The following is a 14,595-nucleotide window of genomic DNA, read 5'->3' as shown; positions in this document are numbered from 1 at the left end:
TTATTTTATTGGCTTTTGGATAAAATTTAGACTAAAAAAGATCTCTTGAAATGCAAGTTTGTGGATCCATATTTGAGGAATTATTTTTTGAAGAAAACAAATTATTTAATTTTGGTTCATTTTGTAATGGACAAATTTGATTTTTTCCTGTATTTATTCTCAGTTAGAAGCAGGGGCGGGTACAGAAATAATTTTTGGAGGGGCCCCAGAAATTGAAAAGCTCACCCCCCCCCTCTCATTTCAATTTTTCATACCAAAGTTTTCATGACTTTATTTTCAATGTTTTTATTTTTAGAATTCCTTAAGGCCAATTAATATACTTTTAAATGCATAAACTATGAATGTGGAAGTAAAATATCTTTAACATTTCAAGCCAAATAAACACTAAATGTTATATAATTTTACCAAGATGCTGTAAAATGAGTGGCTTTATTTAGGAACATTTTCATAATGATTATTGCACAAGGACAAGGTTATTAACTAAACCAATACCTCATTTGGATTTTTTAAACTATTTTATGTTTTAACTATAAAATATTATGTAAATAAGAAAATTGTAGCTTTATAATATATAGGTTTTATTGAAGAAACCAGAAGCTACTTTGTAAATTTCAAAGCAGTTGCTGATTTGTTTTTAAAAATTTAAACACTACTTGCCGTTTCAATTAATGTTATGGTTTATTCAAGAAACTATCATGTGATTTTCTTCATTTTGCATTTTTTATAAGCTGAGAAAAATGCCTATTTCGCAGATAGCTTCCTGGATTGAAATGATTTTTCTAAGCACATCTTCGCACACATAAGAAAAAAAAAAGGATTTTTTTCGTTGAAATTTTGAAAGCAAATGCAATCTTGGAATATTATTTAGGAACATCTAAGCAGTCTTGCATAATATAGAAGAACGCGCGAACGACGTTTGCAGAAAATTTTTGGCTCTGCAGAAATTTTTTTTTAATCTGCTAATATTAGTAGTCAAAAAAAAAAAAATAATAATAATAATTTTTTTATATTTTTTTTATTTTTTTTTTTTAAAGAAAATTTTTAAAAAATCCCAGTTTATTTCTACCATAGCCTTTTAAAGCACATGTGTGAAAAAAATAATCGGATTAGAAGTTTTTTTCAGTGAAAAATAAGCAAACTATATAATTATTGTAAAAAAAATGATTTAAAGCACTTTTCGTTTTTCTCTTCATATTTAAATATACATTTAATTCTTTATTCAAGGGTGAATTGAGCAAAATAACTATTTGCAAAAAATTTTCCAGTTAGGATTTGTGTTTGCAGAGAGCTTTTCATTTTATTTACGTTTGGTGATTGATATTGGGAAGAAAAGAATGGTTAAGGCAGTTTTCTTCAATTGGTGAAAAGCAAGTGTTAACTATATGTTATTGCAAAAAAAATTTAAATTATTTTAAAGTTTTTTCCCTTGCCTTTTTCAGATTTTAATATAAATTAAGAATGAATTAGACAAAATAATTATTTGCAGAAAATTTTCCAGTTAGGATTTGTGTTTGCAGAAAGCTTTTCATTTTATCTAAGTCTGCATCTAAGGTACCTAACTGAGGATCGCTGAAACGAATGTTTCGAACATTTTTTAACCAAGGTTCAGCCTAATAAAGAATGAATTGATGAATAAACAGAACTTCATAGGGACCACTGACATAATTACATTTTTATCTTTTTTTTTCTTTTGCCTTTTTTTTAAGGAGCATTTCACGGCATTTGTGACATAGGGGTGTCCGTAACAAAACTTGTTAAAAGGTTAAAATTTTTATACATATTGCAAATGCACATTCCAAAGAACATGAATGTCATATTTTTTTCTTTAGTTAGGTACTTCATATTATCCATGTAATCGCAATCAAAACATCAAAAATATAACTTTTACCGTTACAGACCCTACATTGAATTTTTCTTCAATAGTGACTTGAACTGAATTTCAAACCAAAACTGGTGCTTGTGACAAATAAAGTAAAGGATTATCTCTAATACATATAATAATTTAAATCAATAAGTGCATTCGTTAAAACATTATAAGTTGTGAAAATGGTGATTGTAGAGTCCGTAACAATAATTAGAAGAAAGGTTTTGTTAAAATTTTTATTTATGCATTTTGTATCACTAAATTCAATATTTTCTAGTTTCACCTATGGTGTTACAATATTATAAAATAAGTTTCATGATTATTTATATTCGGTATTTTTTATTAATTTTCTAAATTTGGTTACAGATTCTACATTTGGCAACTGTTACAACATAACTCTTTCTTTACCAAAATGCTTGAACGGCGTGCTTATAAAAAAAAGAAAAAAAGTAGCCGTTAAAGGGAATTACAACTTATACTTTAAAAAAAACTTTGACTTTCAGAAGAATTTTGACTACACAAGTGTATAACAGGGGGGGGGGGTTAGGGCACATAGGTCTGGCTCTCTACTTTTCTTCTTCTTTTTGTTATCTTTACTAATAATAAAGCTGAAAGTCTGTCCGGAGGATGTCTGGATCTCTGTGACGCGCATAACGCCTAGACCGTTTGGCCGATTTTCATGAAATTTGGCACAAAGTTAGTTTGTAGCATGGAGTTGTGCACCTCGAAGCAATTTTTCGAAAATTCGATGTGGTTCTTTATCTATTCCAATTTTAAGAACAAAAATATCATAAGATGGACGAGTAAATTACAAAATTATAACGTGGAACCATAACATGGGCACAAACCAATTGGCGAGATACGAAATTATCATAACGTGGAACCGTAACATGGTTATAAGCCAATTGGCGAGAAAATTCACCACACATTACTTGTAAATATACAGGCGAACCAAAAGACCTTTTAATTTTTCTATTACGGGCAAAGCCATGTGGGTACCACTAGTCTCATCATAAAATTCAATTAGTAGATTTATTTTCTACCACGAGTTGCATTTAATATTTCTCATCATCCAAGACAAATTTCAATTCATTAACTTTTTTCACATTAATATTTTAACAGAACTTCGTGAAGTGAACCAACCTGCCACAGTCCCAGGGTCCCCATATTACAAAAATAACTTCTGTTACAATTTCAATGATAAATATTATTCAACATTTGTACCTAACAAACGTTGTTTTGTGATTAGAATCAAAAACCAAAGTTTAAAGGTCAATATAATTAAAATTGACCAACATCTACTGTTACATTTTTTCAAGAATCAGCACAATTTGTGTTTTTAGCAACTTTACTATTGCTAATACTAGAGTATTGCTTTTTTAATTGATCTAAAAGTTTTTGAGGGTTTTCTAAAAGTGAGCCAACATACTTGAGGTTCTTATTCTAAAAAAAGTTGTCCTAATTTTTTTCTTTACAACAAAAAACAAACTGTTAATACTTAAGAACTAAAAGAACTTATTTTAGGAGAGGAATTCAATTTATTGCTTCATTCTTCATGAAAACCATTTAAAAAAAATAAAGGTGCTTAGTTATGAAAGTTAATCAATCAAAAATAGCTCTATCAAAATAACAGTTTCTGAAATTTGTTCAAAATAACTACCTTATGATTTTATTATAGGAAATGTAGAATTATAGGCGGCGCTACGTTTTGTTGGTCGTAAATTTAAAAAAAAGGTATTAAAATTATCAAGGCCATTCTAACTAGCCCCATTTTCCCTTATTATCGTTTTGGATGCTGACTGATCTGGTGGTCCCGATTTTCAGTGTGACATTTGAAAAATTTCCAGTGTTATATCGTACAAAAAAAAAAAAAAAATCACTTTCACGATAAAATAAAGGAACAAAGTAAGGCATGTCAGGTGTCATTTGGTGCATTAATATTAGGGCCATTAAACGAAAAAACAAATCTTTTGTGCCATACATGACCGATACATTTAATTAATTAAATGCAATTATTTAAGCCGGAAATGAACAAAATTTTGTTACTTAAAAATATTTTTGATTCCTGAAACAAAAAATTTTGCTTTTTTTTAAATGAATTAACAGAAAATTTCACTTACCTTTAAAAGTGCAATTAAAAAAATTTTGGCTTAAAAACATCTCCCTTACATGTCCCGTCCCTTTAAGATTTATCCAGAAATTTTGATTTACCGAAAATGGTCTGGTATTGATCACTTCAGATAACCAAGGTTCTACTATAAAAGTTAAATTGCTAGCAAAATTTGATTTAAAACCTATTTTTTCTAATAACAAATTCAAGACTGAAGAAATCAACATATCACTTGATCTGTTCCATCACGTGGCCACCTTCAATCTGGTTCCCCCACCCCCAAGAGCTTGGGTGCATCTCCCCGAAATATCCTACAGACCCCCTCCCCAAATGAGAAAAATGCCCCTCAAAACACCCTCTTAAAAAACTTCAACAGTCTGCGGCATGCCCCCCCCCCCCTCCCACCATGTGGGCACCTCTCACATATATGATGAAGAAATTGCCGTAGCAGTTGATTATATCATTGAAACTATTGAACAATGTGGTAGTATTGTTGTTGTTTAGACTCTATAAACAATAATTCAAACATTACTCAACGTGACAAATATGTCGAGTCCGTAACATGTTCGTAAACGTGCAGTTCTTTAGTAAATAATTCAGTAAAAAATATTTTCTACCTTTTTTAAAATTATTTTGGTGCTTAAATAGATAAACTGAGACATAGTAGAAAACCATCATTAGGTAAGAATAGTTATTACTTTTACAGAAAATTTGAAGAGTCCGTAACATGCTATATATCTTCCTATATCTTTAGAAATTCAACACAAATCTAAACTTTTTTCAATGCTGTGACATAAATACACATGGGACTAATCATTTACAATAAGTTTAACTACTATTTGCACTATTCATGAGTATGAGGCTAAAACATCCTTATGAAGTGTAGAGTCTGTAACAGCCAAATACTGTGAAATGCCCCTTAAATTAAAAGAGTGGAAATCGCAGTTAGTGGATGCCATTAAAATCTCAAAAAATGTCTTTAAAAATGCTCTAAAAGATAAAAATGCAAAAAAGGGGGGGGGGAGAGTGTAAATGTCTCCAAAGTCCAGGCCTTATTTGAAAATATAATATTTTATGTGTTTCTAGTGAGAAACTAAAAGGCAATTGCTAAACTTACATTTCTTCATGCTGTACTGCTGTGGTGAAGATGAATGGATAATAGCACAAGAGGAGTTATAGGGAGAATGCTGAGCTGGTGGTGAATGTATTACTAATAGTTTAGTCCTCACTTTTTACTTACTCCTCAAATGGTGAGTGTGGACCTGCAGGCCAGGATCAAAGGGGAGTCATGACGGCCCATTTTAAGTAACCAAAGATAGCCTAGAGCTGTGTTTTGGGGACTTTAATTTAAAAAATTTTGACTCAAACCCTGGATTTATGCTCAAAAACGACACTCAGGTCATCTTAATCTTTAATTTCAAAGCCCGGAAACCTTACTCTTAGCATCACCAATTTTCATGATATCTAGATGATATACAGTGGCGGCAGAAATAAATTCTCAAAAGTTTTAAGAAATTTCCATGTTTTCAATTGAAGCTCTTATTAAATGCAACAGCCACAAAAGTAATCAAAATAGTGCGTGCAGCGGAGACTGCATACAGCCAGCCTTAGCAAATGCGGGGCCAAATTTTGTCGGGGCCTGAATTTAAAATATTCAGTAGCTACAGCTTATTGATCAGCTAACTCTATTCCCCCACCCCCGTCCTATTTCTTTTCTTTTTCTCTTGTTTCCTAATTTCGTCTAAAAATAAGAACATATTCAAAATGCTGCTCTTCCGAAAACACACCCCTCCATACACACGCACACCGAAAGCATTATGGAGCATCTGAAATTTCGTTTCCAGATCTTAATTTTTGCGATATTTCCAGTTTAAAGCCCCCAAATACTAAAAACATCACAGGGGTCTGGCCAGAGCATATTTGGGTCCGTTAACGGACCCTTCACAAAAATCCGATCAACCAAAACGGACCTTTCACAAAAATCCGATCAACCAAAACGGACCTTTCACAAAATCCTGATCAACCAAAACGGACCCTTCACAAAATTCTGATAAGCAAAAACGGATCTTTCACAAATTGTTTATTGAAAGAGCAAATCTCAATTAAAGTAATACAGCATATTTCCTGTATAAAAACGATAATGTTTGGAAACTTTTTTAAAGCTAAATTAGAGGAATCATCTAGTCAAAATCAGCTAATTTTTCAAGAGGAAAAAAAAATCGGCACCCTTGTGATGCTCTTGCAAGCCATAAATAATTACTACGGCCAAATAAATATAATGCCTGTTGTTGGTTTCTTTGAAAGAAATTAACAGCTGAAAGTTAGAAAGGCTTGTTTGTTTTATGCAACGTTGTTGTTGTAAACTTCTTTGAAAAAGCGTCAACACTCTCTGAATAGGCGAAGTAAGCACTTTTCTCCCGACTCATGATTTAATAATCAATAATATACATCGAAATGAACTTAGAACTGCAAAGGATAGCAGGGGGGGGGGGATGTGATCGCTTCAAATAGGGTTGCCAAGTTCAAACGGTGCCGATGCGATGGATGTTTAATTGTTTATCGCCACTTAGTGTCTGGCGGTGCGATGTTAAACTGCTCTTTTGGGAGAAAGTTATATGGGTTTGGTTTTTCGATGCTAAAAAGGGAATAAACTCTTTCATTTACCGTTTTTTTTCTTTTTCTATAGATGCCTACATTTTGAAAAATGCAATTTTTTTACATCCAATATGAAAATCATATTTTTTTTTTTTCGAGCTAACTTCGCTTGATTAGGATGCAAATAAATGAAAAGTCTCTTTATTTTTGTAACAAATCTTATTTCAAGTTTTTAAAGCGGAATTCCGTTTTCTTTTATAAGTCAATAATTAAAATGCTGAATCGATGGTTTATTTTTTATTTTATTTTATTTATTTATTTTTGTTTATTTATTTCTTTATTTATTTATTATTATTATTTTTTTGCTTCAACTGTGTCCAGATATTAATGATATGTTTATTATAGGACTCGAAAATGCAATTCTAAAATAATTTTATCAAAAATATTTATTTTTACAAACCCTTTTTATACTTTTGATGCCTTCACTTTGAGGATTGCAATCTCTTTGCATCCGCTATGGGAATCTGATTTTTCAAACTTTCGATGTTTAGTACGCTTAGTTAAGAGGTAAACAAATAAAATATTTTTTTATTTTTGTAAAAATCATGGAGTTTATAAGTTTTAAACGAAACTGTGCTCTTAAACAGTGTCTTGGGTTAATAAAAAGTTAAATGTTGAACCCCTGCCTGAATTTCTTTTTCTTGCAGTTATTTTAAATACCATGCAAATGATATTTCTAGTATAATTTGTAACTGTAAAATGGTAGATAAATATTGGATACTTGAGGGGTGCCCATCTCCCAATGAGCGATGCCTCCCCCCCCCCCGCTCCTCAAATACTAGAAAAACTCTCAAGTGTAATATTCTCAACAGAAAAGAGGGAAAAACACTCAACTTTAAGTGTCAATGATGCAGTTTCCACCATCTCAAGAGTCTAAACTTGCGTTTTTACAAATTTTTTTTTTTTAAATTATTTGATTTTTCACAAAATTAATTGATTTTTCACAAAATTATTTGATTTTTCACAAAAAACGGACCCTGTGAAAAATCCTGGACAGACCCCTGCATCAAAAATCGCTTAAAATTGTTTTTGTAGCTTGAAATTCAAAAATTACCGAGCCTAATATTACAAAATATGACCTTACAATCACATTTTTAAGGCTTGAGTTTCAGAAAATATTCGCGCAAGGGTCCCCATACCGCCTTTCTTTTCTATCATTAGCACAATTAGGTTTTTGAAACTACATTAACAAAAAGTTTAAGTGAACTGGCTCCTAAATATAAAATATTGCCAAAATTTTTAGGACCATAATTTTTAAAATTTTTCGAGGGAAGAGCTCCTTTTCTTCCCGTAAAATCTTCAAAGTTTGTCTAAAATTTTGTTTTTGAAACTTCAATTTCGAGAATTTGTCGGGGATTGATTTTGACCTATTTTTTTAAACAAAAGAATCGATCTGGGACAGTCTCTGACCCTAAAGTCAATAAATATGGCCTATAATTGTGTTTTTAAGGCTTCAATTTCTAGAAATTTCCACCGAGACCTCTAAATTTTTCCCCCTAACATCTGCAAAGAAAGCCTAAAATGGCGTTTTTAAACTACAATTTTTAAAAATTTTCCGGGGGAGGACCTCCGGACCCCCTTTCTATCAGGTCATTTTCTCCCCTTCAATGTGCCGCCCTCTTCTCAAACCACCAAAAAACTTTTTTAATGCGCTACTAGTCACGAAATGTTTTTGTCCTAGCAATTAAGTGAATCGGGAACTCTAAGTGCCAATAGTTAATACAAAAAATAATTCCATGAATTCAATGATTTGTCTGAAAATATTTTATGATTAAACGGGCCTCGCAAAACTGCATCTCCGACGTCAACTTTTGCTCTTGCGCCGCCACTGATGATATAAATTATTATTTCTAACATTGCCTCTAGTCTAACAGCTAGGCCACTGTTAATTTCATTACTCATTTAAGTTTTTGGATGTTTTTAGCAGTAAACATGTTGAAGTAGATAAAGTGATCCTGATAGGGATTCAGATAATATTATTGACTTACGGTTTAGAAATCACTAAAACTTATCTCTCATGCACCTTTTTTTTTTCAGGAAACTGATTCCAATGTGGTCTTCTGGAACTTCCATTATGCAGAGGCATGTAATCACTCACTTCCTGGAGTTTAAAGTGCTATCTGTGCCAGTCACGTAATATGGGAGCATGAAGTACCACCATAGATGTGCACACCCCCGAAACTAACCTAAACCAATGTGCAGCTTGTCTTTTCTGTGTGTCAGCGTGACTGTCGCGGGCCGGCGCGTCGGCCTCCCTTTCCCGTCTTCCGGCCGGGGAAGGCAATGAGGATGACCAGTTCGGACAAAATGGAAAAGGCGAGCTCTGGAGTTTTCACACTGACGCCGGCAACGCAACAAAGCGCCTCCACCCCCAACCCTTCCGTTCAGCCTCAGCCGACCATGACCCCCCAGCCCCAGTTCGCCGAAGTGGTGCAGCAGTTTGGTGCTCAGCACCAGATCATGGGCCCGCTGCAGCAGCAGAACCGTGCTCACTCCAGGTCCATGTCGTCTCTCCCCCCGGAGTCGTTCATGATTATCCGGAGCAGAGCACTGAACAGGCGTGTCGTCATCAACGTGGGGGGCGTTAAACATGAAGTGCTCTGGCACACATTAGAACGCCTCCCGCACACCAGGCTCGGCAAGCTCCGGGAGTGCAACACCCACGAAGCCATCATGGAACTGTGCGACGACTACAGCCTGGTCGACAACGAATATTTTTTTGACCGACATCCTCGTTCTTTTAGCGCGGTGGTCAATTTTTATCGCACCGGTAAACTTCATCTCGTGGAGGAAATGTGCGTATTGGCGTTCAGTGATGATTTGGACTATTGGGGCATAGACGAGCTCTATCTGGAGTCTTGCTGTCAACACAAATATCATCAGAAGAAGGAACACGTGTACGAAGAGATGAGAAAAGAAGCAGAATCTCTGAGACAAAGAGAAGAAGAAGACTTTGGATTCGGACGGTGTGCACCCTACAGAAAATGTCTGTGGGACCTATTAGAAAAGCCAACATCGTCATTGGCCGCCAGAGTGAGTATTTGGGGCACCTTATGTGCATATTCAGTGAATTACCGCCCATTAGCCAGGGCTAAAGCAAAAATACGTGAAATACACCGCCAGCTCAGTCATTTCCAGCCGAGGACTGCAGTTTCGTGCTTATTAGCACTCATCAGCCCGGCATAGGAAAGTGACTGAGCTGGAGATGGAAAACTAAATAATAGCTACCAGTTTGTTTTGCACTCTTGGCTTCCTTAAGAGGTTTTCCATCTCCAGCTCAGTCACTTTCCTATGCCGGGCTGATGAGTGCTAATAAGCACGAAACTGTAGTCCTCGGCTGGAAATGACTGAGCTGGCAGTGTATTTCACGTACCTTATGTGCAGTTGAGTCAAATTTGATTTTCAATTATCTTACATGCAATAAAATTATTTATTAAGTTTTCTTTGCTTTGTGACATTTTTTTTTATGAACTATTTATCAGAATTTGGAAAAGAAAACTCAAGTTATTATTTTTAAAAAATATCAGTTGTGTTTATTAGTAATTATAATGATTGTACTAGTAGTTTTAAGCATAATAATATGCTGAATTTTGTCTTTTTTTTTAAATTTTAGATTATCTTTAGTAATAATAAAATTATGGATAAATTTTTTATAATTGATTAAAGTTTTCTTTTGTGAAGAAGTGCATTGTGAATATTTAAGAGTTGTAATTAAGTTTCCAAGCTGGTTTCTATCTTATTCCTATATAAGTTCAACTACACAATTTAACATACTATATTAGTTTCTATTCACTGTGTTATTTCTGATTAACGAGACTTTTTGCTCCTTAAGGGGGGAACCAGTTTCGGATGCCAAAGTTTTAGTGTTTTTCGTGAATTTTTTAACAGGAAAGAAATGATCAGAATTTCTTTAAACTTGAATAATATTTTATTCATCTTTTGAAGTACACCTTGTAATTTTTTGAAGTCATTTCCATCAGAATTAGTGGAGTTAGAAGTTGTTGTCCATGGGCCACCAGAGCTTGCCGCTGGTGAGCATTACCGAAGCCACAATTTCGTCTGTAATCATTGCAATTTTTCTCTCTCGTAAACAACATATTTCCTAAGAATATAAACCTAATTGTGATCAAAAGTTGAAAACTGCACGTTTTTGAGGAGTTTTATTACAATGTTATGTTTTTCTACCATATGTTTCACATCTCTTGCATTAAAAAAAAATATTTTTATTAATAATATCATCAAAGAGTTAGATTCATATAGAGTGTAATTGAATAAAGATAATTCTCAGAAATTTTCAGAACGATGGGTCAATAACTCTTTGAGCTAGAGTGCCTATCAGTGGAAAAAAAATTATATCGAGAGAAACGTGCTTGAAAAAAAAATGCTGTGAGCATTTTCGAATCTCCACAGTCACTTTAAGTGCTCGTAGCTTCGGAACTAATCTGAATCTTTCACTAAAATTTTGGCAACTAATTCTTGAATAGTCTTACTAATATTTTATGACATAAAAAAAAGCGGATTTTTTGACCGTCTAAACTGGTTTCCCTCCTTAATCTCTTTAATTCTTACTGTTCTAGCAGTGTATATATGAAGCAGTGAGAAGCAAAGGGACGCAAGTGCCAAAATAAAAAATTTGGAAATAACCGGTACAAATAATAAGGGAACCTCTCCTCTGCTGTGGGGCAAGCAATGGTACTAGTAGCTCTGGTGGATGCTGCTATACAGGCTGATTTAAAAAAAAAAAAATCAATGAAAGCCCACCTAGGATCTTTATCATTTTATAAAAAACTTGAATAGGCCTAATTGCATGCATTTGCTTCTCACTGCCTCCTATGAAGTTTTCAGAAATATTTTGCACAATGTTATGTTAAAAAGCTTTGCATTTACAATAGAATGATACCTTTATAACGCCGACCTATATAACACAGTTATCTATAAACCGCACAACTCTTTAGAAGTAAACAATAGGCATTGAAGTTTAAAAAATCCCTCTGTTTTTCTTTGTAAACATAAAAATTGTTAGGCAAATCAAACTTTGAAACAGTTTTTCATCTTTCCATCTTAATTCAAAGATTTTAAATGAAAATTAGTACTCACAGTAAACAGAAAATATCAGGTCACTCTTGAAAATGCAGCTGTTATACAAACCATGAAGCTAGCAGAAGCGTCGGATAATTCACTTTCTTTTGATTGGGAAACATACAGTGAAGTACTGTTTATACGTTTTTGAAGGGACTGTATGAAAAAAGTGTACAAATGAAAAAACTTATAATAGGTGCAGGTTAATGTGTATTAACGTACAATTGATAAAAATCATAAAAGAGAAACGTGTAAACAGTGCTTCACTGCATGTATTTGTGAATGAATAACTGCAGTATTAGTGCTTTAATACTCATTGCAAATAAAACTCATTCTGAAGTGCTAATATATAGATATATTCTGAATATTAGTTTCAAAATTTGTGAAATGATCTAAATGCAAAAACTTGAGCAACCCAAAAGGTCTGGTCCCAAGGTGTGCATTATAATGGTCTTCTACTGTATTCATATTTATTTATTTCACAAATGCCAGGTACATTGGCCATTAGGCCATAAAACCGCGGGCTCTCCAATATTTCTCGACAACACAATTAAAATTAGTTAGTGCAGAGCAGTCGTCCAGGTGAGCAGCTTCCATGACTTGTCCAGAGTTGCATAAAGTGCAGGTCGGGGAATCCTTCAGTTGCATACCTGCCAACCCTTCCGGATTTCCCGGAAGTTTTACGGATTTTTATGTCCTTTTCCGTTTTTCTGGTTATGAGCAAAATCTTCCTGATTTTTCACGTTTTGTAGGAAAAATAATTATCTCGCCAATTTTGGTGCTAACGATACTTTTGTGGAACGCGGCACCGCGTTTTAGGCCAAGTAGCCAAGGAAAGGTTGCCGTAAGAGAATGGCACGAGACGAAGCGAGGCAAGATTATGACGTCACTGAGTGATACAGCGCATGACTTCATCGTTATCCAATCAAAGCAAGCGTCGCGGCGGGCAACTAGGGGCACAATTTCGGCGCCAATTATCTTCTCATTCTCTCAATTCGAGCTGTTTTTGCTTCGTTCTTTTTTTAAAATGAGTAACAAATGTTATTTCCAAACTTTTGAAGAAAGCAATAAAAGTAATATTTACTAAACGAAAGTAATTTCAATTGATATGAAATTCATAACTAATATATTCTTAAATGCAAAGAGGGTGGGTGTCCTGTTTGATTTTATTTTGCGCTAAAATCTTGTGGATAAAAATAAAAAAATCTTCAGGATTTTTTTTCTCGGAGGTTGGCAGGTATGCAGTTGAAAGCGGAACAAATAGGCATTGAGACAATCGTGTCCTGTTAAAAGTCTAAAAGCAGCCACAGCAGCAGCTCGAGGAGAATTCGGGATACAGTGGGACTGATTGCACAGTCTCTCCCAGGGTTTACCTTCAGCAGCCCGGGAAGCAACACAACGAAACGCATCCCTATGCACCCTCTTGATCTCCAATCCAGCAGAGTGTAGCGGCAAGGGTCCACGAGAGCTTTGGAGAATATTACATCCCTTCTTGGCCAAGAAGTCGGCTTTCTCATTTCCGGGCAGACCACTGTGGGATGGTACCCACTGAAAAGCCACAGTTATCTCAATACCCCTCAGGAGTTTTTTACAGCTCTGAATACGAGACCCCTTACTTTCATGGTTATTACTAGACAAAGCCTGTAAAGCAGAGGTCGAGTCTGAAAGTATTACTGCTTTTTGGAAGGGATGCAGATGTGAAGCAAGCTGTATTCATATTATCCCTCTGGTTTACTACAAAAATGTGCCGAATGATCCTAATATTTTTTGCATATTTCTGTAACTCAGCTAAACCAGAAGAATATAGCTCCTTTGTTATAATTGCAGTTTTAAATAGGTTTCTTCCAAATCCATTCAAAGTTTTGATTCTCTTTGGGGTCATTCCATGTCAAATCAACCAAAAAAAAATTATTTTCAAATTTACCATCTCAGATTTTCATGAAAATTTCAGGGATTATACTGTTTGACATTCTAAATTCAGATCTACTTTTTAAAAAAATCTATCTTTTTTGGTTAATGAGTTATTAATTTTTTAAATGTGTAAAAACTCACGTTTTTTTTACTCATCTGTTGTGCTTAAAAATGCTACAATTTTAGTTCTATGGGGTCAATACAGTTGGTTGATAGCTCATTTTAAAGAGAATTGCATGAGTTTTAATTTGACATGCAACTTGCATAGCATTTCTGAAAACAAGGTTTGAAGAAGCCATAACAGTGAAAGGAACTCAACCGTTCCACAATTACAGACCAAAAAACAAAAGCACAGTTTTCGTTAAATATTACTCCTTTTCACACTCCTAGAACTTTATTCGTTATCTCACAATATTGCTGAGCACTAAGTTTTAACCTTACAGAACAATATTTTTAGTTGCTAAATTCTCTTAATAGAGGATTTGCATTATTGAAGTAACTTTTAAATCCTGGTGAAAGCATATATAGTCGCAAACTTGACCATTTCAATAAAGAAATCATTTAACGAAAACACGTTTGAAGTAATCCTTTTTATTCAACTTGTTCTGGCAATCGTTTGGTATCAGTAGCTAAATTTAGATACCTTAACCTTTTATAATTATAGCATAACGTCTAGTTTCAAGCAGCAAACGATTTTTTTTTAAACCGAGTGTTGGCGCTAACGAAATTCACCGAAATTACAACTGGAACAAAATATTACCTAAGACAATGCTGAAGACGAGGCATATTAGTTGATTTGCTCCACATAATCCTGTTTATTGTTCCACTTAAAATCATTACTCCAGGCAATGTCTTTTTAAAAGGGGGAGGGGGTCACTCAATGTAAATTATTCTAAAAAGAAGCAAAAAACACACATCACTTACCGGGGCGCCCCAAACTTAGATTTTTGGGAGGGCAAAAATGTTCAATTTGCCG

At 34.1% G+C, this 14,595-nt stretch overlaps 1 protein-coding gene across 1 annotated transcript in view; it reads left to right on the top strand.

Moving 5' to 3' along the window:
* Positions 1–8,912: 8,912 nt before the first annotated feature.
* The window catches only part of LOC129227144 (potassium voltage-gated channel subfamily B member 2-like), a 34,522-nt gene continuing 28,839 nt past the window's right edge, over positions 8,913–14,595 (top strand). Inside the window, exon 1 of the mRNA XM_054861717.1 lies at positions 8,913–9,662. Within this exon, the coding sequence (XP_054717692.1) occupies positions 8,913–9,662 (750 nt within the window). The remainder of the gene's footprint in view (positions 9,663–14,595) is intronic.

This window comes from Uloborus diversus, chromosome 1, assembly GCF_026930045.1.
Source record: "Uloborus diversus isolate 005 chromosome 1, Udiv.v.3.1, whole genome shotgun sequence".
In the NCBI taxonomy this organism is placed as follows: Eukaryota; Metazoa; Arthropoda; class Arachnida; order Araneae; family Uloboridae; genus Uloborus; species Uloborus diversus.
The sequence above is the reverse complement of the archived record's forward strand: the minus strand, read 5'-3'. Positions and strand labels throughout refer to the sequence as shown.